This window comes from Stomoxys calcitrans, chromosome 1 (genome assembly GCF_963082655.1).
Source record: "Stomoxys calcitrans chromosome 1, idStoCalc2.1, whole genome shotgun sequence".
Lineage (NCBI taxonomy): Eukaryota > Metazoa > Arthropoda > Insecta > Diptera > Muscidae > Stomoxys > Stomoxys calcitrans.
In genome coordinates, this window is record NC_081552.1 from 17,064,442 (window position 1) to 17,087,636 (window position 23,195).

Genomic DNA, 23,195 nt, shown 5'->3' on the forward strand with positions numbered 1-23,195 from the left:
GCGTATCGTGTCACTCTCATTCGTATCGTCTATCGCACCTAAGACCCTATAGGACCGTCCGAGACAGCATCGACCTTACCATCTAGTCCTTTCCTTGAAAATTTTTCTTTTTTCAATCACCAGCCAAATTGCAATTAAATTGAACCATAGTCGTACATTAACAAGTGGTTCATAAATTCCAACAAAGAAGATCATTTGCATCGAAATTATACTCTTCCGTTCATATTTTATAAAAAAAAAAATATCTATCCTAAAGTCCAATGCTGCCTCTCTCACACACACGCAAAGTCCATATTCTTAATGGTATTTCGGCAAACAGCCTGTTACTATTCCAACAGCTAATGTTCATGACATTTGAATGGCAAAATACGAAGAAGAAGAAGACGTAGCATTTAAATGGCTTAGAAATAGTGAGGCTGTACTTTGGCCAAAGGACGACAAGCCTGCATAGGCCACCATAGTTGTCATTGTATATGTAAACGTCTTGTTAAGTTGAAAATAATTGAGAATCTATTGGGTTTTTAATGTAAATGGAATAAAATTGTGTTAAAATTATGTCATGGTAGTTGTTTTCTTATGGCATGGCAGTAGCAGCATTCTAGGAAGCATAGTTTATAAATATAAATTTAAAGCATACTTTTGGGGGAGATAAGTTTATAATATTCAATATTTCATAGAATAGGGGAATAAGAAGTAAGGAAAAGTTGTAAATTTTGCCAGAATTTAAAACAAGCACATGAATCTCTTTGTTAGGGAAAGAAAGAGATCACCCAATTGTATAGCAAACTGAGGAGAGGAAATGTACGTTGTTAAATTGCTGCATAGTATTAGGGATTTTAATATTATTATTCAATTAAAGGAAAAATATGGGTGGTTGAGAGGATTTTGTTTTTTCGACTGAATGAAAAATAAAGATTCCATGGGTTTTTGTAATTTTTATGAATATTGGAATAATTCTAAGTTTACATTAAAAAATTAACCAGCTAAAATTAATTAGTATTTTATTATTTTTTAAGCACCATCCCAAAATTATTTGTTTGAAGTAAAAATTAAAAACCCAAAAAAAAAAATTCTGTTAAGTATTGAATCTCCTAAAAGTATGCGTGTACCTTAAAAAGGTACACTCAGTAATTTTTATTCCGGCCCTTTTTTTGAGTGCTCTTGATAATTTTATTGCCATCATTGAATACAAACACCAAAATTTCCTTCTGTGGTAGGCTATTCCCTTGGCAAATCAATTCATCTTCTCCAATGATTTGCCTCCAAGAAATCCGAAAATTTCTCTGGTTGTTCTTGGAAGGACAAAAGAAAGTTTCTGAGCAAAATTTTTTTAAACGTTGCCGACATAAATAATGTGTTGATTTCATTGCACTCAAATGAACCAGAGACCAATTTAATTTCCTTGCTGCTGATTTCCTATCCACTTTGATAAAAAAGTGGGGTTGGTGAAAAAGTTTGCCCTTAAAAACCAAGGGAAAACAATACGAACTGCCAAAAAAATCAGCAGAAAAAGAACTGCTGCCTGCCTTATGGAGATGCCTAAATTAGATAAAATGAAAACTACTTCAAACAACGACTTTTTCTCTCTCTCCCGCTTTTATTGTCAAAGAGCCATCATCAGCAAATGCCCCCAAACGATTTGACGATTGGTAAGGACAACAAGGACTTCTAGGGAAGTCAACAACAAGTAGCTGATATGTCCTTAATAGAGAAACTCTTTTTTTATCTTTCTATTTGGCTACGCAAGGATGTCATCGTCTGGGCTTTTGCTGCTGTTCCAAAATTAAAGTAATTTTAATGAAAGTGTTTTTCGATAAAAATCAACGTCACCATAACCATGCACAAAAATAATTCCAACCGAAAAGAAGACTGAAAACGAAAAAATCGCTAACGAACTTTTGGCGAACAGTTGTACAAAAAACCTAAAAATTAACCAAACAGGAAAACTAAACCCAAAACGAGATACAACTAGGCTTTTGAGTAAACAGAGTTGCCATGACAATTGAACTGTTGAACATTTCTGTTCATAAATAATTAATTTTTTTTTTTTTTTTAATTTTAATTCTTATACCATCCTATACCATTGGATGGGGTATACTGACTTTACGCTACAGGGCACAGTTTTTATCCGATTTGGCTGAAACTTTGAATGACGTGTTATTTTATGATTTTCAATATCTATGCTAAGAATGTTTGAAATCGAGCCTCTATAGGGCGCACGCAATTATTATCTGATTTGGGTGAAATTTTGTACAATTAAATGAAATGAAATCAAATGAAATTAAACTAAATTAAATTAAATTAAATTAAATTAAATTAAATTAAATTAAATTAAATTAAATTAAATTAAATTAAATTAAATTAAATTAAATTAAATTAAATTAAATTAAATTAAATTAAATTAAATTAAATTAAATTAAATTAAATTAAATTAAATTAAATTAAATTAAATTAAATTAAATTAAATTAAATTAAATTAAATTAAATTAAATTAAATTAAATTAAATTAAATTAAATTAAATTAAATTAAATTAAATTAAATTAAATTAAATTAAATTAAATTAAATTAAATTAAATTAAATTAAATTAAATTAAATTAAATTAAATTAAATTAAATTAAATTAAATTAAATTAAATTAAATTAAATTAAATTAAATTAAATTAAATTAAATTAAATTAAATTAAATTAAATTAAATTAAATTAAATTAAATTAAATTAAATTAAATTAAATTAAATTAAATTAAATTAAATTAAATTAAATTAAATTAAATTAAATTAAATTAAATTAAATTAAATTAAATTAAATTAAATTAAATTAAATTAAATTAAATTAAATTAAATTAAATTAAATTAAATTAAATTAAATTAAATTAAATTAAATTAAATTAAATTAAATTAAATTAAATTAAATTAAATTAAATTAAATTAAATTAAATTAAATTAAATTAAATTAAATTAAATTAAATTAAATTAAATTAAATTAAATTAAATTAAATTAAATTAAATTAAATTAAATTAAATTAAATTAAATTAAATTAAATTAAATTAAATTAAATTAAATTAAATTAAATTAAATTAAATTAAATTAAATTAAATTAAATTAAATTAAATTAAATTAAATTAAATTAAATTAAATTAAATTAAATTAAATTAAATTAAATTAAATTAAATTAAATTAAATTAAATTAAATTAAATTAAATTAAATTAAATTAAATTAAATTAAATTAAATTAAATTAAATTAAATTAAATTAAATTAAATTAAATTAAATTAAATTAAATTAAATTAAATTAAATTAAATTAAATTAAATTAAATTAAATTAAATTAAATTAAATTAAATTAAATTAAATTAAATTAAATTAAATTAAATTAAATTAAATTAAATTAAATTAAATTAAATTAAATTAAATTAAATTAAATTAAATTAAATTAAATTAAATTAAATTAAATTAAATTAAATTAAATTAAATTAAATTAAATTAAATTAAATTAAATTAAATTAAATTAAATTAAATTAAATTAAATTAAATTAAATTAAATTAAATTAAATTAAATTAAATTAAATTAAATTAAATTAAATTAAATTAAATTAAATTAAATTAAATTAAATTAAATTAAATTAAATTAAATTAAATTAAATTAAATTAAATTAAATTAAATTAAATTAAATTAAATTAAATTAAATTAAATTAAATTAAATTAAATTAAATTAAATTAAATTAAATTAAATTAAATTAAATTAAATTAAATTAAATTAAATTAAATTAAATTAAATTAAATTAAATTAAATTAAATTAAATTAAATTAAATTAAATTAAATTAAATTAAATTAAATTAAATTAAATTAAATTAAATTAAATTAAATTAAATTAAATTAAATTAAATTAAATTAAATTAAATTAAATTAAATTAAATTAAATTAAATTAAATTAAATTAAATTAAATTAAATTAAATTAAATTAAATTAAATTAAATTAAATTAAATTAAATTAAATTAAATTAAATTAAATTAAATTAAATTAAATTAAATTAAATTAAATTAAATTAAATTAAATTAAATTAAATTAAATTAAATTAAATTAAATTAAATTAAATTTAATTTAATTTAATTTAATTAAATTAGCTATATCTAAAAATAAACCGATCTGAACCATATACGACACGAATGGAAAACAACAAAAGTCACTAAGAGAGAGAGAGAGAGAGAGAGAGAGAGATCAGTAAATAGCAGCTATATTCAAATCTGAACCGATCTGAGCCATATTAAAGAAGAATGTCGAAGGTCCTAACGCAACTCACTGTCCCAAATTTCGGCGACATCGGACAATAAATGCGACTTTTACGGCGCCAACACTTTAAATCGAGATATTGGTCTATATGGTAAGAATATCCAAATTTAGAACGATTTGGGCCAAGTGGCAGAAAAATGTCGAGGGGTCTAACACAACTTTCTGTCCCAAACTTCGGCGACATCGGACAAAAAATGAACTTTTTATGGGCGCAAGACCTTTAATCAAGACATCAGTCTAAATGGCAGCTATATTCAAATCTGAACCGATATGGGCCAAATAAAAGAAGGACGTCGAAGGTCATAACGCAACTCACTATCACAAATTTCGGTGACATCGGACAATAAATGGGCTTTTTATGGGCCCAAACCCTTAAATCGAGAGATCGGTCTATATGGCAGCTATATCCAAGTCTGGACCGATCTGGCCGAATAAGATGGGTGTCGAAGGACCCAACTCAACTCACTGTCCCAAATTTCGGCGACATTGTACAATAAATCGTCTTTTTATGGGCCCAAACCCTTAAATCAAGAGATCGGTCTATATAGTAGCTAAATCCAAATCTAGGAGCCGAACAAGGATAATCGAGAGACCGGTTTATATGGCAGCCATACCAGGTTAAAGACTGATTAGGGCAGTATTTGGCACAGTTGTTGGAAGTTGTAACAGAATACCACATTCCAAATTTCAGCCAAATTGGACTACAATTGCGGCTTGTAAGGACTCAACAAGTCAAACCGGGAGTTCGGTTTATATGGGAGCTACATCAGGTTATACACCGATTTAGACCCTACTTGGCACAGTTGTTGAAACTCATAGGAAAACACTTTATGCTCAATTTCAGCCAAATCGGACAAAATTTGCGGCTTCCTTGTGCTCAAGAACTCAAGTCGGAAGATCGGTTTCTATGGGAGCTATTGATATATAAGATCAATATATAAGATTTTTGACCGATTAAGACCGTGCTTTGCACAGTTGTTGAAAGTCAAAACAGAACAACGCGTGCAATGTTTCAGCCAAATCGGACAAAAATTGTGGCTTTCAGAGGCTCTAGAAATCAAATCGGGAGATCGGTTTATATGGGAGCTTAATTGGCTACCTTTATTCGTTCCACCGCTATCGTGATTTCGACAGACAGACGGACGGACATGGCTGGATCGAATCAGAATGTTGAGAGGATCCAGAATATATATACTTTATGGGATTGCAGATCAGTATTTCGAGGTGTTACAAACGGAATGATTAGATTGGTATACCCTTACCCTATTGTGGTGGGTATACAAAAATCACCCTCTATTAGCAGTTTATGAAGCTGTTAAATACTTTCGGGATTGCTTAGTAGGCCCTTCATTTTCTATGTTTACTGATCACAAGTCATCAATTTACGCCTTTTCTCAAAAGCCTGAAAAAGCTTGTCCTCGTCAACTACGACTATTAAACTTTATTGGCCAATTTTCAACGGATTTGAGATACATTAATGAAAACATCGTGGCAGATACATTCTCTCGTGGAGGATCATTATTGGATTTTGAAGTACTTTCAAAATTTCATCAGAGCAATCAAGAGCTTCAGGATATTTTGAAATACGAAACATCTTTGAAATTGCAACTCATCACAATTCCAGCTCAAATACGAAAATATTTCGTGACGTCTCTCACTCTAATAATCCAAGACGATATGTTTCAGTTGAATCGTGAAAATCAATATTTTAGGGTTTATACAATTTATCCTAATTCAAGATTTTTTGTAAAGCGTTTAACTGAACTGGCTTTCTATGAAGAGATATTGTGTACAGTGGACAAAGTCGTGTCAAAAAAAGTAAAAAAAAACATACAAAAAATGCTATCGGGACATTCCTACTATCTTTGCGACGTTTTGCAGAGGTGCACATAGATATAGTTGGTCCGTTTCCACTATCAGATGGGCATCGGTATGTTCTTACCTGTATTGATCGGTAAACCCGATGGATGAAAATAATACCCATGCCGAATATTCCAGGTGAAACTGTGTCCTTAAGTTTCTTAAATGGCAGGGTATCTTGTTTTGGTTCACCAGATATTGTGCACACAGACAAGTCAGATACTTTCCTGTCCCAAATATCAGCGAAATCGGATAATAAATGTGGCTTTAATGGGTCTAGGGCCTTAAATCGGCAGATCGGTCTATTTGGGGGCTACATTAAGATATAGTCTAATATAACCCAGCTTCAAACTTAACCTAACGGCAAAAAACAATCTGTGCAAAGCTTCAGTTCAATACCTGTGTTTCTAAAAACTGCAGCGTGATTTCAAAAGGCAGACGGACAGACGTACTTGACTATTTCGTCTTAGATTTTAACGAAGATCATATATATATATATGTACTTTGTAGCGTCCTAAGTGGATATTTCAAAAACGGAATAACAAAATGAATGTACCTCCATCCTTTGGTGGTGGGTATAAAAACTTCAGAATCATTTGCATACGTTTCTGTTATAACAACTGCAACCCTGTTTCCTGCATTGAACTTTTACCTAAAAATACAAAGAAGCATATTTTTAGGCATTCTATTCCTGTTTTTATACCCTCGACCATAAGATAGGGTAATACCTATTTCGTCATTCCGTTTGTAACTCCTCGAAATAAGCGGGACTTACATAAAGTATACCTTCTTCATTGTCAATACATTTTAAGTCGATCTGGCCATATCCGTCCGTCCGTCCTTCTAGCTGTCGAAACCACGCTAACATTCGAATGAATAAAGCAAAATTGTTTTATTAGTGTAGGTGAGTTGGAATCGCAAATAATCCAAATCGGTCCATGTTTTGAAATAGTTACCATATAAACCGATCTCCCGATTTGACTTCTTGAGTGCCCGAAAGGCGCAATTATTGTCCGATTTGGCTGAAATTTTGCACGCATTATTCCGTTATGACTTCCAACAACTGTGTTAGGGGCGGTCTATAACCTAATATAGCTCCCATATAAACCGATCTCCCGGTTTGACTTCTTGAGCCCTTACAAGCCGCAACTTTTGTCCGATTTGGCTGAAATTTTGCATGTGGTGTTCTGTTATGACTTCCATCGACTGTGCCAAGTACAGTTGGAATCGGTCTATAACCTGCTTAAGCTGTTATAGACAACTGTTTCAAGTACGGTTTAAATCGGTTGTTAACTATATCCCCGCAAATTCTAACAGCCATAACAAGTATGGTCCATATCGGTCAATGACTTGTCATAGCTCATGTATACTTGCAAAAAGTTATTCAAAGAACTTAATAACTGCGATCCATGGTGGAGGGTATATAAGATTCGACCCGGCCGAACGTAGTACGCCTTTACTTGTTTTTGGCTATTCGTTTTTATTTGGCGCCCCTTAGAAATTAAGGAGGAAGTTTGGGCGAAAAAAAAATTTGAAAGAGCCAAACCTAAATTAAATTCAAACAATTTGTGGCAAAACACAAAATGGAAATGTAGAGCAGCAATAGCAAAAGTTAAGAGCAACTGTTCTGTGCTGTAGCCCCTCTCTCTCCTTTGTTTCCGGATATTCCTAACCTCCTCCACCAACTACAATAATTGCAATGGCATTTTGGTGTCTCTAAATTGAACTGAACTCCAATGAACTGCTCATAGTTGCACACAAATATTTGGTGTTTGGCTGCTCTGCCAATGGCACCCCGTTGTTTGTATGGTGGTGCTAGAATTGGCCAGAAAGTCATTTAAAAATCTTTTCAAGAGTTTTTGCTTAATATTTCTATACCACCGACTCACCCAAAAATACTTTTCTATGCCTTTGAGGTAGCACCGACGGACAGACAGATTGGCAGATAGGCCAAACAAAAAGCTAACCATGTCCGCACATTGAAACTTTTTCAAGTGAGGGAGTGTTGGGCAAGCCAGGAAGTGGTATAGCCCCAAATTCTTTTTTGGCACAACATTTTTGCCACTTTCAAAAGAAGGTCCTTTCCGCTAAATTCATTCATGTGCTGTGGATTTCTAATTAATTAGTTAGGAAAAATTTAATTTACCATAAGTTGAAATTTTGTGAAGGGGTGCAAAATGAAAGAGAACAAATTGGTGCTAATGCTAGGGAACCAGCTTGTGTGCTAGAAATATTGGCCATAAGTTTGAATTTCATTAAGATTCAAATTAGAAAATTTGTGATATTTTGTTGGTGTTCTTCAATTTTTTAGGCCATGAAAAACTAAAATGGATAAGGACGATACAAGTTCAGTAGGGTCGAACTATGGCTACTCAACATTATGAAATCCGCACAAAATTTATATGAAGAAATCAATTTGAAGAACGCCCGCCAAGAATTTGAGTTCACTGGAAGGCAGTTTGGCCCTTCGTGATACTCGAGTGAGAGGAAGTGTAGGTGACAAAGTCGGAAGGTGTGAGTAACAAGACCACACCTAGAAACGAAAAGTAGAAGTAGAGCGCAATCACCCATAGAATAGTATGTATAATTCTGTTCCGCATCCACCTGAGTGTCTACACCGAGTGTCGACAACACATAAATGTCCGCGTTGAAGATCTTACTATGACTTCTGTAAGGACCCTTCCGGACTCCCTCCAATTATACATATATATTACTTCGGGTTTCGATCCCGGTCGGATGTACATCAGCATTACCATTCTTTAGGTTGCCATTTCATACATCCACCTTACCATCATTGTCAAGTCTAGGTATTTCTTCCTTAGCCTAAATATGCCTTTCGAAAGATTTCTTTGCAGTATTCACTGCTCGTTGCATTATACAGATTTTCCCGCTCTGCAGCCTATTGGTCTATCGGGATCATTCAAACTATGTTGAAAGCTGTGTACTCTGCTTCTGTTCGCTAGAATGATGTAACTCATAGAATCTACGTTTTCTGTACCGAAATTAAAGATTTCGTTCGGCCTTATGGGTGTAGCAACCGGCGAGAAGGAGTGTATAAAACTCAGCCATTGGATGGTGGTATACTTATCCAGTCATTCCACCCGCCCTTATCTCTTTGCGTCTGTCAAGTGGAAATCACTATAGCGTCTAAACGAATAAAGGAGTTCGCTTTAAATTTTGAACAGACACTTCTTATCGATAAAGGTCTATTGAGATTGTAAATGAGTGGACAATATGGGAATTGTAAAAAAGGACCATATTTAGATATAGCAGCCATATAGACCGTTTTGATGATTTAAAGTCTTATGCCCATAACAGCCTCATTTATTGCCCAAATACGCTGAAACTAAGAATAATGAGTTGCAGCAGACCCGCTGATTTCCGAACCAAATAAGATCCAGATGGAAAATTATTTCGATTTGGATGACATCCATAAATCGATTCACCGATTTGGGATCTTTATACCACAGAAAGCGAATCGGTCTATAACCTGTTATAGCTCCCATATAAACCGATCAGCCGAATTGACTTCTTGAGCCTTTCCAAGCCATACTTTTAGTCCGCTATCGCTATTAATTTGCATTTGGTGTCTGTTATGACTTTCAAAAACTATAGCAAATAGGGTGCATAATCAGATATAGCTCCCATATAAACCGATCTCCCGATTTGACTTCTTAAGCCCTTAAAAGCCGCAATTTTATTCGATTTGGCTGAAATTTTGAATGTAGTGTTTTGTTATGACTTCCAACATTTGTGCCTAGTATGGTTTAAGTCGGTAGATAACCTGATATAGCTCCCGATTTGACTTCTTGAGCCCTTACAAGCCGCAATTTTTATCCGATTTGACTGAAATTTTGCATGTAGTGTTCTGTTATGACTTCTAACAACTGTGCAAAGTTCGGTCCAAATTAGTCTATAACTTGATGTTGCTCCCATATAAACCGATCTCCTGATTTGACATCATTAGCACCTGGAAGCCGCAATTTTGGTCAGATTTAGCTAAAATTTTGCACATATTGTGGTCCTGTGTACGGTCCAAATCAGTCGCTAACCTGGTATGGCTCCTATATAAACCGGTCTCTCGATTATCCTTGTTCGGTTCCTAGATGCTTTAATTTTTGCTGGTTTGACAGAAGGTTGGTATGCAGAATTTAAATTATGTCCTTCAACTAAATTTTTTTGTATAAATTTTTAGCATAATCCATGGTCGTGGGGTTCCAAACTTCGCCTCGGCCGAACTAAACCTGTTTTCACTTGTTCCAACGTTTATTTGATTCAATAATGTAAATGCTTAAACTAAAGGGTGATTTTTTTGAGGTTAGGATTTTCATGCATTAGTATTTGACAGATCACGTGGGATTTCAGACATGGTTTCAAAGAGAAAGATGCTCAGTATGCTTTGACATTTCATCATGAATAGACTTACTAACGAGCAACGCTTGCAAATCATTGAATTTTATTACCAAAATCAGTGTTCGGTTCGAAATGTGTTCATTCACCGTAACGTTGCGTCCAACAGCATCTTTGAAAAAATACGGTCCAATGATTCCACCAGCGTACAAACCACACCAAACAGTGCATTTTTCGGGATGCATGGGCAGTTCTTGAACGGCTTCTGGTTGCTCTTCACTCCAAATGCGGCAATTTTGCTTATTTACGTAGCCATTCAACCAGAAATGAGCCTCATCGCTGAACAAAATTTGTCAAAATTTGAACACATTTCGAACCGAACACTGATTTTGGTAATAAAATTCAATGATTTGCAAGCGTTGCTCGTTAGTAAGTCTATTCATGATGAAATGTCAAAGCATACTGAGCATCTTTCTCTTTGACACCATGTCTGAAATCCCACGTGATCTGTCAAATACTAATGCATGAAAATCCTAACCTCAAAAAAATCACCCTTTATATATGAACAGTTCGTAAATTATACACTGGCCCTGACTCTGGCGCTCAAGTACACATTAAATTAATTTTAGCGCAGAGGTTAGCGTGACCGCCTATGACGCTGAACGCCTGGGTTCGAATCCTGAGAACCTCAGAGATCAGCAGAAAAAAATTTTTGTGGTGGTTTGTGAGTTACTATGCCATGTAAAACCTCTCTCCAAAGAGGTGTCGCACTGCAGCAGGCCCTTCGGACTCGGCAACAAAAGGAGGCCCCTTATCATTGAGCTTAAACTTGATATTGAGCACTCATTAATATGTGAGAAGTTTGCCGCTGTTCCTTAGTGGAATGTTCATGGCCAAAATTTGCATTTGCAAAGTAAAGTACATGCCCTAAGGCATTTCCTCTCAAACGTTCTTATCATTTCCATGTAAGATGGAGAAATATTATATTATATCTGGCAACCATAATTATGTATTGGGCGTACAATGGACTGATATAATATATTGGGTTGCTCAAAAAGTAATTGCGGATTTTTTAAAAGAATGTAAATGCATTTTTAATAAAACTTAGAATGAACTTTAATCAAATATACTTTTTTTACACTTTTTTTCCAAAGCAAGCTAAAAGTAACAGCTGATAACTGACAGAAGAAAGAATGCAATTACAGAGTCACAAGCTGTGAAAAAATTTGTCAACGCCGACTATATGAAAAATCCGCAATTACTTTTTGGGCAACCCAATATTTTTAATATGTGTATCGACATGCTTTGAAACCAAAACACCCCTAAATTGGGCATATTTACCGACCATATCGATGTGGAGCTTAAATGAAAGGTATTGGGGGGTAGAACAAGAATTGATACCCACTTTCGGGACCAATTTGCTGGGTGCTTACCCCTTTCCCAAAACACCCCACAAACAGCAATTTTTTACTGACCATCGCTATATGGGGCTCAAATAAAAGTACTTGAGAGAAGAATAAAACTTTTATATCCAAATGTAGGACCATGTATTTTGGGCATCACCCCTTCCCCAAAACACCTCCCAAATGGTAAATAGTTTTCGACCATGCCAATATGAGGCTCAATTGAAAGGTATTTGAGATTAGAAAACGAATTTGATAACTAATCTTGGGGCCATGTGTTGGAGGACGCCTCATCGTATAAACTACCCTCAAAACCAATGGCAATATGGGGTTTAAATAAATGGTATTTGAAAGAAGAGCACGATGCTGATAATTTTTCAGGGCCAAGTGTCTGGTGGACCACCTCACCCCCGAAAACACCCCTAAATCAGATGTCATGAGAGTATTAAGAATGGAGTACACCTTACATCCAAAGTTAAATTCGTAGTCCAATAAATATCATATGGGATTCAGATAAAGGCACTTATATTAATAAACTGTTAGTAAAGCGATATGCTATTTCCGTAGCATGGCATTTCACTAAAAGCTCTTTAATTGTCGAAAATAAATATTCCAAGGAAACTTTTGTTCCATATAAAGTAAAAGAAGGCGCAGCGAAGCGGGCCGGGTCAGCTAGTGGCCTTTATCTGCAAAAAACTGAACCAAGTGCGATTTTATAGCCTCATCATTGCCGAAAGTTTTACCATTTAAGGAGTTCTGCAAAGATCGAAATAAATGGTAGTCTGATGGTGCAAGGTCAGGGCTATATGGTGGATGCATCAAAAGTTCCCAGCCAAGCTGACTCAGTTTTTGGCGAGTGTCCAAAAATGTGTGCGGTCTAGCGTTGTCCTGGTGGAATATGACACCTTTACAATTGACCAATTCTGGTCGCTTCTCCTTGATGGCTGTATTCAATTTGTCCAATTGTTGACAGTAAACATCCGAATTAATCGTTTGGTTCCTTGGAAGCAGCTCAAAATATACCACACCCTTCCAATCCCACCAAACAGACAGCATAACCTTCTTTTGGTGGATATCAGCCTTTGAAGTGGTTTGAGCTGGTTCACCATGCTTGGACCATGATCGTTTTCGACTTACGTTGTTGTAAACAATCCATTTTTCATCTCCAGTTATGATTCGTTTTAAAAACGGATCGAATTCATTGCGTTTCACAAGCGTTGATTGTTCGGTTTGTTAAATGAATTTCTTTCAATACATGTGGTAACCATATTAAAATTGACGCCAAACAAACAAATGTAAACAAAATTTCTCGCACTTTTTTTCTAAAGCAAGCTAAAAGTAACAGCTGATAACTGACTGAAGAAAGAATGCAATTACAGAGTCACAAGCCGTTGAAAAAATTTGTCAACGCCGACTATATTACTACTATATTACCGACAATTACTTTTGGGGCAACCCAACGACGACGATAGCATAGTTACACGTATGAAAATAAAACCGTTGCGTTGACTAGGTCATGTTGTCAGAATGGATGAAAATGAGGGCTATATCAGGTTACAGACTAATTCAGACCATATTTGACACGCACATTGGTCATTGCAGCATCCAAATCGGATGAGTATTGCATCTTCTAGAAGCTCAAGAAGTATAATCGAGAGATCGGTTATTAATTTATTTGAACCATAATTGGCATAATTGTTGGAAGTCGAAACAAAAGACTTCGTACAAAATGTCAGCAAATAGGATAATAATTGTGCACCCTATATGCCTAAAAACAAAATATCCGAGATCGGTTATAAATATAAGGTTATAAACCCACTTGGACCATACATATTACAGTTGTTTGAAGTCAAAACAAAAGACTTCGGGCAAAATTTCTGCCAAATCGAATAAGAATTATACTATCTAGAGGCTCAAGAAGTCAAGATCCAAGATCGATCAAAACTTAGAGTGTTTTCGACAAACGGACGAACGTGGCTTAATCGACTTTGAATGTCAAAACGATTATGAATATATGTGCCTTGTTGGATCTCAGATAAATATTTCGATTCGAGATTTAAATATGGTGGAGAGTATAAAATAAACATTACTTGTATGTTATTGCGTTATATGGGACTTCTTACATCAATTTAATCAAGACTAGTTTTGCTTTTCTATTTTCAGGTAAAATACCGTCTTGAATACATTTTCAACAAGGTAAATGTGATAAATTTCTATAAGGTTTCAAAAAATTTAAATTTGAACATTAAAACTGTCAGAAACAAGCCTGCCCATCTTTATACCCACCACCATAGGGTGGGGGTATACTAATCTAGTTATTCCGTTTTTAAGACCTCGAAGAATTGGTCTAAGACCCCATAAAGTATATACATATTCCTGATCGTCTCGACATCCTGAATCGATCTAGACATGTCTGTCCGTCCATCTGTCCAAATCACGAAATTTTGCACACATGGTTAACATCGATGTAGGTCATTGGGGATTGCAAATGGGCCATATCGTTTAAGATTTAGATGTAACTCCCATATAAAACGATCTCCCAATTTCACTTCTAGAGCCCTGATTTGGCTGAAATTTTGCATGTGCTGTCCTGTTATGACTTCCAATAACTATGCCAAATACAGTTGAAATCGGTCTATAACCTGATTGCTTCCATGTAAACCGTTCTCTCGGCCATCCTTATTCGCTTCCTAGAAGCTTTAATTGTTACTGGTTTGACAGAAGTTTGGTATGTAGAATAAATAATGCCCTTCAACTAAAATTATTCTTCCTAAATTTTTAGCAGAATTCATGGTGGTGGATTCCAAAGATTCTGCCCGGCCGAACTTAGCACGCTTTTACTTGTTAGTATTTGAAACGGTTTCGATATTAATCTACTCTTTACTATGTTGCGTTAAATAAAATGCTCTAGAAAATTTAATAATTTTTATACCCTCCACCATAGGATGGGGGGTATACTAATTTCGTCATTCTGTTTGTAACTTCTCGAAATATTCGTCTGAGACCCCATAAAGTATATATATTCTTGATCGTCGCGACATTTTATGTCGATCTAGCCATGTCCGTCCGTCCGTCCGTCCGTCTGTCCGTCCGTCGGTCCGTCTGTCCGTCCGTCTGTCCGTCCGTCTGTCCGTCCGTCCGTCCGTCTGTCCGTCCGTCCGTCCGTCTGTCTGTCGAAAGCACGCTAACTTCCGAAGGAGTAAAGCTAGCCGCTTAAAATTTTGCACAAATACTTCTTATTAGTGTAGGTCAGTTGGTATTGTAAATGGGCCATATCGGTCTATGTTTTGATATAGCTGCCTTATAAACCGATCTTGGGTCTTGACTTCTTGAGCCTCTAGAGTGCGCACTTCTCATCCGATTGGAATGAAATTTTACACAAAGTATTTTTTTATGATATCCAACAACTGTGCGAAGTATAGTTCAAATCGGTTCATAACCTGATATAGCTGCCATATAAACCGATCTTGGGTCTTGACTTCTTGAGTCTCTAGAGGGCGCAATTCTTATCTGATTTGAATGAATTTTTGCTCAAAGTATTTTGTTATGATATCCAACAACTGTGCCTAGTATGGTTCAAAGCGGTCTATAACCTGATATAGCTGTCATATAAACCGATCTTGGGTCTTGATTTCTTGAGCCTCTAGAGGGCGCAATTCTTATCCGATTGGAATGAATTTTTGCACAAAGTATTTTGTTATGATATTCAACAACTGCGCCCAATAAGGTATAAATCGGTTCATAAACTAATGTAGCTGCCATATAAAACGATCTTGGGTCTTGACTTCTTGAGCCTCTAGAGGTCGCAATTATTATCTGATTTGCCTGAAATTTTGTACGACTGATCCTCTCATGACCATCAACATACGTGTTTATTATGGTCTGAATCGGTGTATAGCCTGATACAGCTCCCATATAAATCGATCTCTCTATTTTACTTCTTAAGCCCCCAAGGGGCGCAATTCTTATTCGAATTGGCTGACATTTTACACTGGTCTCCAACATATAATTTAATTGTGGTCCAAACCGGACCATATCATGATATCGTTCTAACACCAGAGCAAATATTTTCTTATTGAAAACGTTGGGGTTCAGTGGACTGTGAACGAAAGGGTGATAATGGCCTCCTGAAAGATAGAAATTCTTTTTGGAAGTTTGGAAAGTCCAAAACCCTTAAGACTCGAAATGTGTTTTTGGGTTATGTATGTAAAAAAGTAACCTTAATACCAAGTCACAATGACTTAACAAAAAAAAACGATATATGTTTAGATTTTACGAAGACTGAACTTTATTGCTCTCGAAGTTAAAACGGAATGAACGAGTCTTTCATTTCATAGTCATGACTTCTCAAAATAATGACATTTAGTTTACCATAAAACTAAATTTAGAACTAAAAAGTGTAGTGTTCTCAGTGCCCTCTGTATGTGGCATTATAAAAATGCAGACCTGGAAGTTGTGTGGCACAAACATTACCGGCCCATGTTGCAAGATTGCAAGGTAAAAGTTTTAAATTCAAATATATAATGGTATGAGGTCAAAAAAAAAAAAAAAAAAAAATAGGAAAATATACAATTCATACGATCTTTGAGTGTTCATAAAATGCTTGAAATTCAATATGCCTTAATACTATAAGGGTTATCTCTAGTCAAAATTTAATAACAATTCAGTTTACTTATAGATTCTAATGTTAATTTTAAATATAATCCAGTTCAATAGTTGTTGCATCAGGTGGTGCATGAGCCAGACAGCACCCAGCCGAAGATAGTATTTGTGGCGACTGGAAGAGAGCCATCACTAGCTAAAAGACCCGGTAATATAATGCGCCCATATATGTCAGATCCAAGTACGATTGAAAACGGCCCCGAGATATAAAATTTTGGATCTGCTAAAGTCAAATTAGCGAATTTTGCAGCAATGGCAGCATCAATGGATCTATTAGGCGTGTCCATTGATATGTGGTTGTTGACTCTCATTGTGGTGTCTAAAACAGTGTGAGAAGAGTGGCGAGATGCTATAGAGACTGCACATATGGACTCCGATCCTAGGACAGTTGTGTTAAGTCGTAACTCTTCAACAAACTGTTTAGATATTTTACTAATGGCGGTGCAAGGATCAATAACTGCGCGGATATGGTGCTTTTTCTTGCCGATCACAACCAGTATTATAGCCGTTGGAAATAGCAAAGTGGCGTTTGGAGTTGCAATAGACGCTATCGTTAGTGATCGCTGGTTAGTTGAACTGGTGTTTGGTGGTTCACCTGCGGGGCTTTTTTCGACCTTTACTGTCCTTGTTTTCTTGCTTCGCAATTTTGGATTATCTATATGCAATAAGGAGTGATGGTCGCCTCCACAAAACCGACATCCTTTAGTTGAAAAACAAGAACTAGATGAGTGTTGATGGGCTAAACAGTTTGGACAGTAGCGGTGAGTCACAACTAATTGCATACGTTGTTTCGCATCCTTTTTTCGGAATACCTTGCATTTACGAAGACCGTGGTTTTGTGAACAGATTCTGCAAGAGTAATAATTTTTGTTTGCCTCGGAACGGCTAAGGCGGGATAAAATAGGTGGCATTCTGTAAGAGTAAACTAAAATATAATAAAGGACAATAATGTAACAAAAGGAAATTGAATAACTAATTTCTAACATGGTGGGAGTACCACGACTTTTACAACAGGCCGAGTTATGGTTCCCCTTTGTGTAGTTATATCGACTACTCGCACTAAATCATCCTTGCCATAATATATCTTCGAAATACGCCCCAATTTCCATTCCTGGGGTGGCAAACAGTCGTCTCTCACAACAACCATAGAACCAATCTGGATATTTGGCTGTGGTCTTTTCCATTTAATGCGCTTGTGAAGCTCTTTAAGATACTCATGTTTCCATCTGATACTGAACTGTTGAGATAATGCCACAACTCTTCGCCAACGATTAACTACAGAAATAGTAGTCTCGGATTCGTCAGGTTCGGCAGGTGAAAGCAAAGGACCCCCAGTAAGGAAATGTCCAGGGGTAAGAGCTAGCAAATCGTCGGGATTTTCGGATAAAGGTGAAATAGGTCGCGAGTTTAAACAGGCTTCGATACGGGAAAGTATAGTAGTGAATTCCTCGAACGTAAATTTATGACATCCTGCCATCTTTCGGAAATGAGCCTTAAAACTTTTCACCCCGGCTTCCCAGAGCCCTCCCATATGAGGAGCTCCTGGTGGAATGAAGTGCCAGGATAAGCGCTGGTAGGAGAATTGGAAAAGTGTCTCGTCCCGCGATCTTTGAAGAAAGTTTTTCGCCACCTCTTTCGATGCTCCAACAAATGTTTTGCCATTGTCGGAAAAGATCTTTAAGGGACACCCACGTCTGGAAGAAAAACGGTGAAAGGCCGCTAGAAAGGCTGAAGTGGTCAAGGAACTTGTGAGCTCCAAGTGGATAGCACGTGTAGCGAAACAAACGAATAAACATACGTATCCCTTTGTTATAGTACAGGATCGCGCCGAGTAGTTTTTTATGTCGAACGGACCTGCAAAGTCAATACCAGTATTCGTGAATGGTCGACTGAGCGTGGTACGTTCTGGAGGAAGGGTTCCCATCAGCTGCGTTCTAAGCTTGTGTTTGGAAATTACACAAATCTTGCAATTGTGAACACAGGCCTTTATAAGAATTTTCGCCTTTGGAATCCAGAACTGGAGACGCAACATTCGTAGCATTAAACTGTTGCCTCCATGCAATGTAATGCAATGTATGAACAGTATCAGCAATCGGGAGAAGGTACCGTGATACGGCAGGATAATAGGATAACGCTCATTATAAGTGAGGCTCTCGGAATGGGCTATGCGACTACATATTCTTAAGAGGCCTTTAGGATCACAAAAGGGGTTCAAAGTCAATAAGGAACTGGTGGACGTAATTTGCTCCCCATTTGACAATGCCTTATATTCAGTTGGATAAAATAATTTTTGTGACAAGACAATTAAACGATCTCGAACATCCTGGATTTCGTCATTGGTCAGCGAATGAGTTCGTGAAGTTATATCGGCTGAAGCACGGCAATTAGAAATAAAACGGTATACATATGCCATCACTCTAAGAGCTCTTCCCAGCGAAGAAAACCTATCCAGAGGATCTTGGTAGTTTTGGAAGTAAGTAAAGTGGCTGTGAATAGTCTTAGCTTCCAATAGTGTCTCATCTATTGGCAAACCATTCTTAATTGGCCAAAGGCTCGATGGATGCCTAAGCCACAGAGGACCAAACCACCAAAGGTCATTCTGAATTAACTCATCGGGAAACACTCCACGGGAAGCCAAATCCGCAGGATTCTGCCTTGATTCAACATGGCCCCAGTGGTCCACTGGTACTACCTCACATATTTTTGAAACACGGTTAGCCACAAAAGTCTTCCATTGGAACGCTGGTTTCATTAACCAGGCAAGGACTATCGTTGAATCTGTCCAACAGAAAACCTTGCAATTTGGAATGGACGGCAGAATCGATTCAATGGCCTCCGCCAGTAAGGCCGCGCCACAAAGTTCGAGTCTAGGAATTGAAATTGTCTTCAATGGTGCCACCCTCGATTTTGACATAAGGAGGTGTGTGACAATTTCACCGCTGGGAGCCGCGACTCGAACATAAATGGCTATTGCGTACGCCTTTTCAGAGGCGTCACAGAAGCCATGGAGTTCCATATCGCTTTCAGGAGTGAAATGTATCCAGCGAGGAATTCGTATATCTCCAATCCTAGAATAATTCCCCAAGAATGAATGCCATGCTGCAAGTAAATTCGGAGGAAGGGGATCATCCCACCCGACTTTGGATAACCAAACATCCCGCATTAGAAGTTTTGCGAGAACTATGAAGGGGCATAGCCACCCAGCTGGGTCGAATAGTTTCGATATATTGGAAAGAATATTCCTCTTAGTGGGATCGGAATTTGCGTCTAATTGCCCGGCTACGAAATAAAAATCATCAAGTTTCGCGTTCCAACGAACACCCAGAGTCTTGGCCTTACTTGAATCTTCAAACTCAAGAAATTCGGAATTCAGAAGATGGTCCTTTGGAATGGATTTTAGGAACTCCTTAGAGTTAGAAGTCCATTTTCTCAATAAAAAACCGGCTGTCCCCAAGGCCGAAATGAGTTCCTTCTGGGTCTTAGTTGCGGACAAAATATCATGACTCCCCCCAAGAACATCGTCGACGTACATCGACGATTCCAAAATCTCGCTTGCAAGCGGATATTGAAGCCTTACGTCTGTAGCCAGTTGCTGAATTGTGCGTAGAGCCAAGAATGGGGCACAATTTACCCCAAACGTAACCGTTTGTAGCTCAAATTCTTCGATTTCATCGTAAGGGGACTTTCGGTAGAGAATTCTCTGGAATGTAGTGTGTTTCGGATGGACACAAATCTGGCGATACATTTTTTCAATATCGCTATTGAAAACCACTTTATAAAATCGCCACTGGAGTAATAAAGTGCACAGATCTTTCTGCAAAGATGGACCAGGGTGGAGGACGTCGTTCAAACTCATACCATTAGAGGTAGGGTTTGACGCGTTGAACACTACACGAACTTTTGTAGTAACGCTATTTGGACGAACAACAGCATGGTGTGGCAAGTAGTGAAAATTGGATTTGGGAGTGAAATCAATGTCCCTTACCCTCTTCATATGGCCTAATTCAATATACTCTGCCAGAACCGCATCGTACTGCCTCTTGAGCTCAATATCTCTGAGAAGCCGATTCTCATTTCTTATATACTGAGAAAGAGCTATCTTTTGGGACTGCCCGAGTTGAATACCGGAAGGAAATTCGGGTTTAAATGGCAGCGTAACAATATACCGGCCTGCCTCGTTTCTGGTGGTGGTTTCCACGAACATGTCCTCACAATACTTGTCCATATCGGAAATAGGTTTAACCCTAGGGAGGTCCTCCAGTTCCCAGAATTTGGAAACTAGTTCATCTAAGGCGATATCATCTGGAAGTGAAACAGTAGTGCGGAAGACTGAAATAGGCTCTTTTGGAATGGGACCGGTCAGAATCCAACCAAATACTGTTTCTTGGGCCAAAAGAGACCCACAAACTGGATTAATAATGCCATTTAACATGACCTGCGGAATCAGATCTGCCCCTATCAAAATGTCAATATACGATGACCGATAAAACTCAGGGTCTGCCAGGTGGATGTCAGGAAGTGTGGAAAACATTTCCTCGGATACAGAAAAAGTAGGCAGTGAGGATGTTAGCTTAGGAATGACCATAATGGGAGCCTCCAGGTCAAAACCTGAAGTCATTGGAGAAGTGATTTGAAGCATACATATTTTCTGAGCCTTCGCAGAGAGGGTGCCATTAAGGCCGGATATATGAGCCATAAATTTGCGTGCTTTTAGTTTAAGCAAGTTGAAAAGGTGTTCTGACAGGAAAGACGCTTCCGACCCAGAATCGAAAAGTGCTCGTGCCTTGAAAATCTCCCCATTATGTCGGATACCAACCATGGCCGTTCCCAACAGCACGGTCTTGCTGTTGGCTGCGAAACAAGACTGTATGGGAACAATGGAATCACCATTGGAAGTGGACTGTATCGATTTCTGATCAGTTTCGGGAATTTCCATTTCCTCATTGCAGTCTTGATGCAGTAGAGTGTTGTGCCTCCTGTTGCATTTTTGGCAGTTAAATGCACTTTTACAGTCTTTGACAAGATGTCCCTTAGAAAAACAATTAAGGCATAATTTTAACTGCTTCACGGTTGTCAGTCTATCGGCGTAGGTCATATTATGAAATTTCGAACACAATCTTATGGTGTGGTTTTCATTGGGGCATAACTTACAATTTGGAATGACAACACCATTTCGATACGAATTCACTCTTTTGGAGGAGCTATTCTTTGGCATTGATTTGCCAACGTTCTCGTTCTTGGAATTTGATATCGATTGAGAAGTGCTGGGAAAACCGAAATCCCTCACCGTCTCCAATGTCTGAAATCGACATGTCAAGAAGGAATCAAGTTCTGTCCAAGATGGAAAGTCACTTTTATTCTTGACTGATTGCTCCCACAGGGACAATGTGATCTCAGGCAAACGCATGGAACAAACATACACAAAAATGGGGTTCCAACTCTTGATATCTATACTATAGAGCTTTAGTGAAGCTATAATCCCATTTATAGTACTTTGAATCTGCTTTATGGACTCGCTTGATTCAACGGTAATTCCTGGCAAATTAAAAAGGGTCTTAAGTTGGCTGTTCAGTAGTAAACGTTTGTTGTCGAATCTAACCTCCAACGCCCTCCATGCTAACTCAAATCCCTCATTCGTGAGAGGTGCCTTTCGAACTATTTCCCTGGCTTCACCGCGAGTCTTGGAATTCAAGTGAAATAATTTTTCGACAGGGGAGAGCCTCGTGTTATTGATGTATAAGGCAGTAAAAAGGTCGCGAAACGATGGCCAGGAGAGGTAATCCCCGTGAAAGAGGTCGGTGTCACAAGGAGGTAGGTTTACATTCGGACTCGAAGAGAATTCCAACCGCGTTGGATTGGGGGGAGAAACAGCAGCGGACCTTTTGGATTCTATAACCTCACTTATTTTAGCTATGCCATGAACGTAAGTTCGATAAGTGGTCTGATACCGCGCTTTCAGGGTTTCTATGTCCCTCTTATCGTCAGCAGCGGCTAACTCAGCCAAGCTAGCCTCATACTTTGGTTTAACTCTCTGCCATATTTCCCTCAACTCGTCCCGATGAACCTCCAAGGAGTGGATCGCGGACTGGTGCAGAAGTTCGCTTTCGAGTTCTGCATTGAACTCGATTAAAGCATCGGATATTTGGATAAAGTTTGATAGGGCCATTCTGTTCTATCAAAAATCTTTCGCTAGCAACGGATGTCAAAAAAAAAGGAAAATTCGATGCAAATTATACGGGCCACTACTACAAAGGAAATTTCTACCAGAATCGATGTTCTGAAGGAAGTGAGTGGATCCCAAGAGGGCAAACCGAACAAAGGTGATCCAAAAAAAAAGCTAATCTCCACGTCTAAGAACTCTAAAACGTCCAAACAATAGCTATATAGCCAACTATGAAGAACACAGTATGTAGTACTATTCACTCCACTAAAAATTGTCTGCAATGTAATTCGTATCAGAAACAAGGAATTAAAAATTTGATTCTAATTGTTATTTCACTTTGAAAAAATAAAACGAAATATCGGAAACTTAATGCACAAAGGACAGTCTGGTTAATATACGACTTTGGAATTGTCGTACTTACTAATGCACCGAAGAGGAATCAAAAAATTTGTTTGGTTGTATCCAC

At 36.1% G+C, this 23,195-nt stretch overlaps 1 protein-coding gene across 1 annotated transcript; it reads right to left on the reverse strand.

Moving 5' to 3' along the window:
- Nucleotides 1–345: 345 nt before the first annotated feature.
- On the reverse strand, nucleotides 346–22,732 carry LOC131995640 (uncharacterized). The gene is made up of 3 exons (XM_059364434.1): nucleotides 17,564–22,732; nucleotides 17,390–17,491; nucleotides 346–510 (listed from the first exon to the last, which is right to left on the reverse strand). The coding sequence occupies exons 1-3, from the start codon at nucleotides 22,730–22,732 to the stop codon at nucleotides 346–348; spliced, it is 5,436 nt and encodes a 1,811-aa protein (XP_059220417.1).
- Nucleotides 22,733–23,195: the final 463 nt, after the last annotated feature.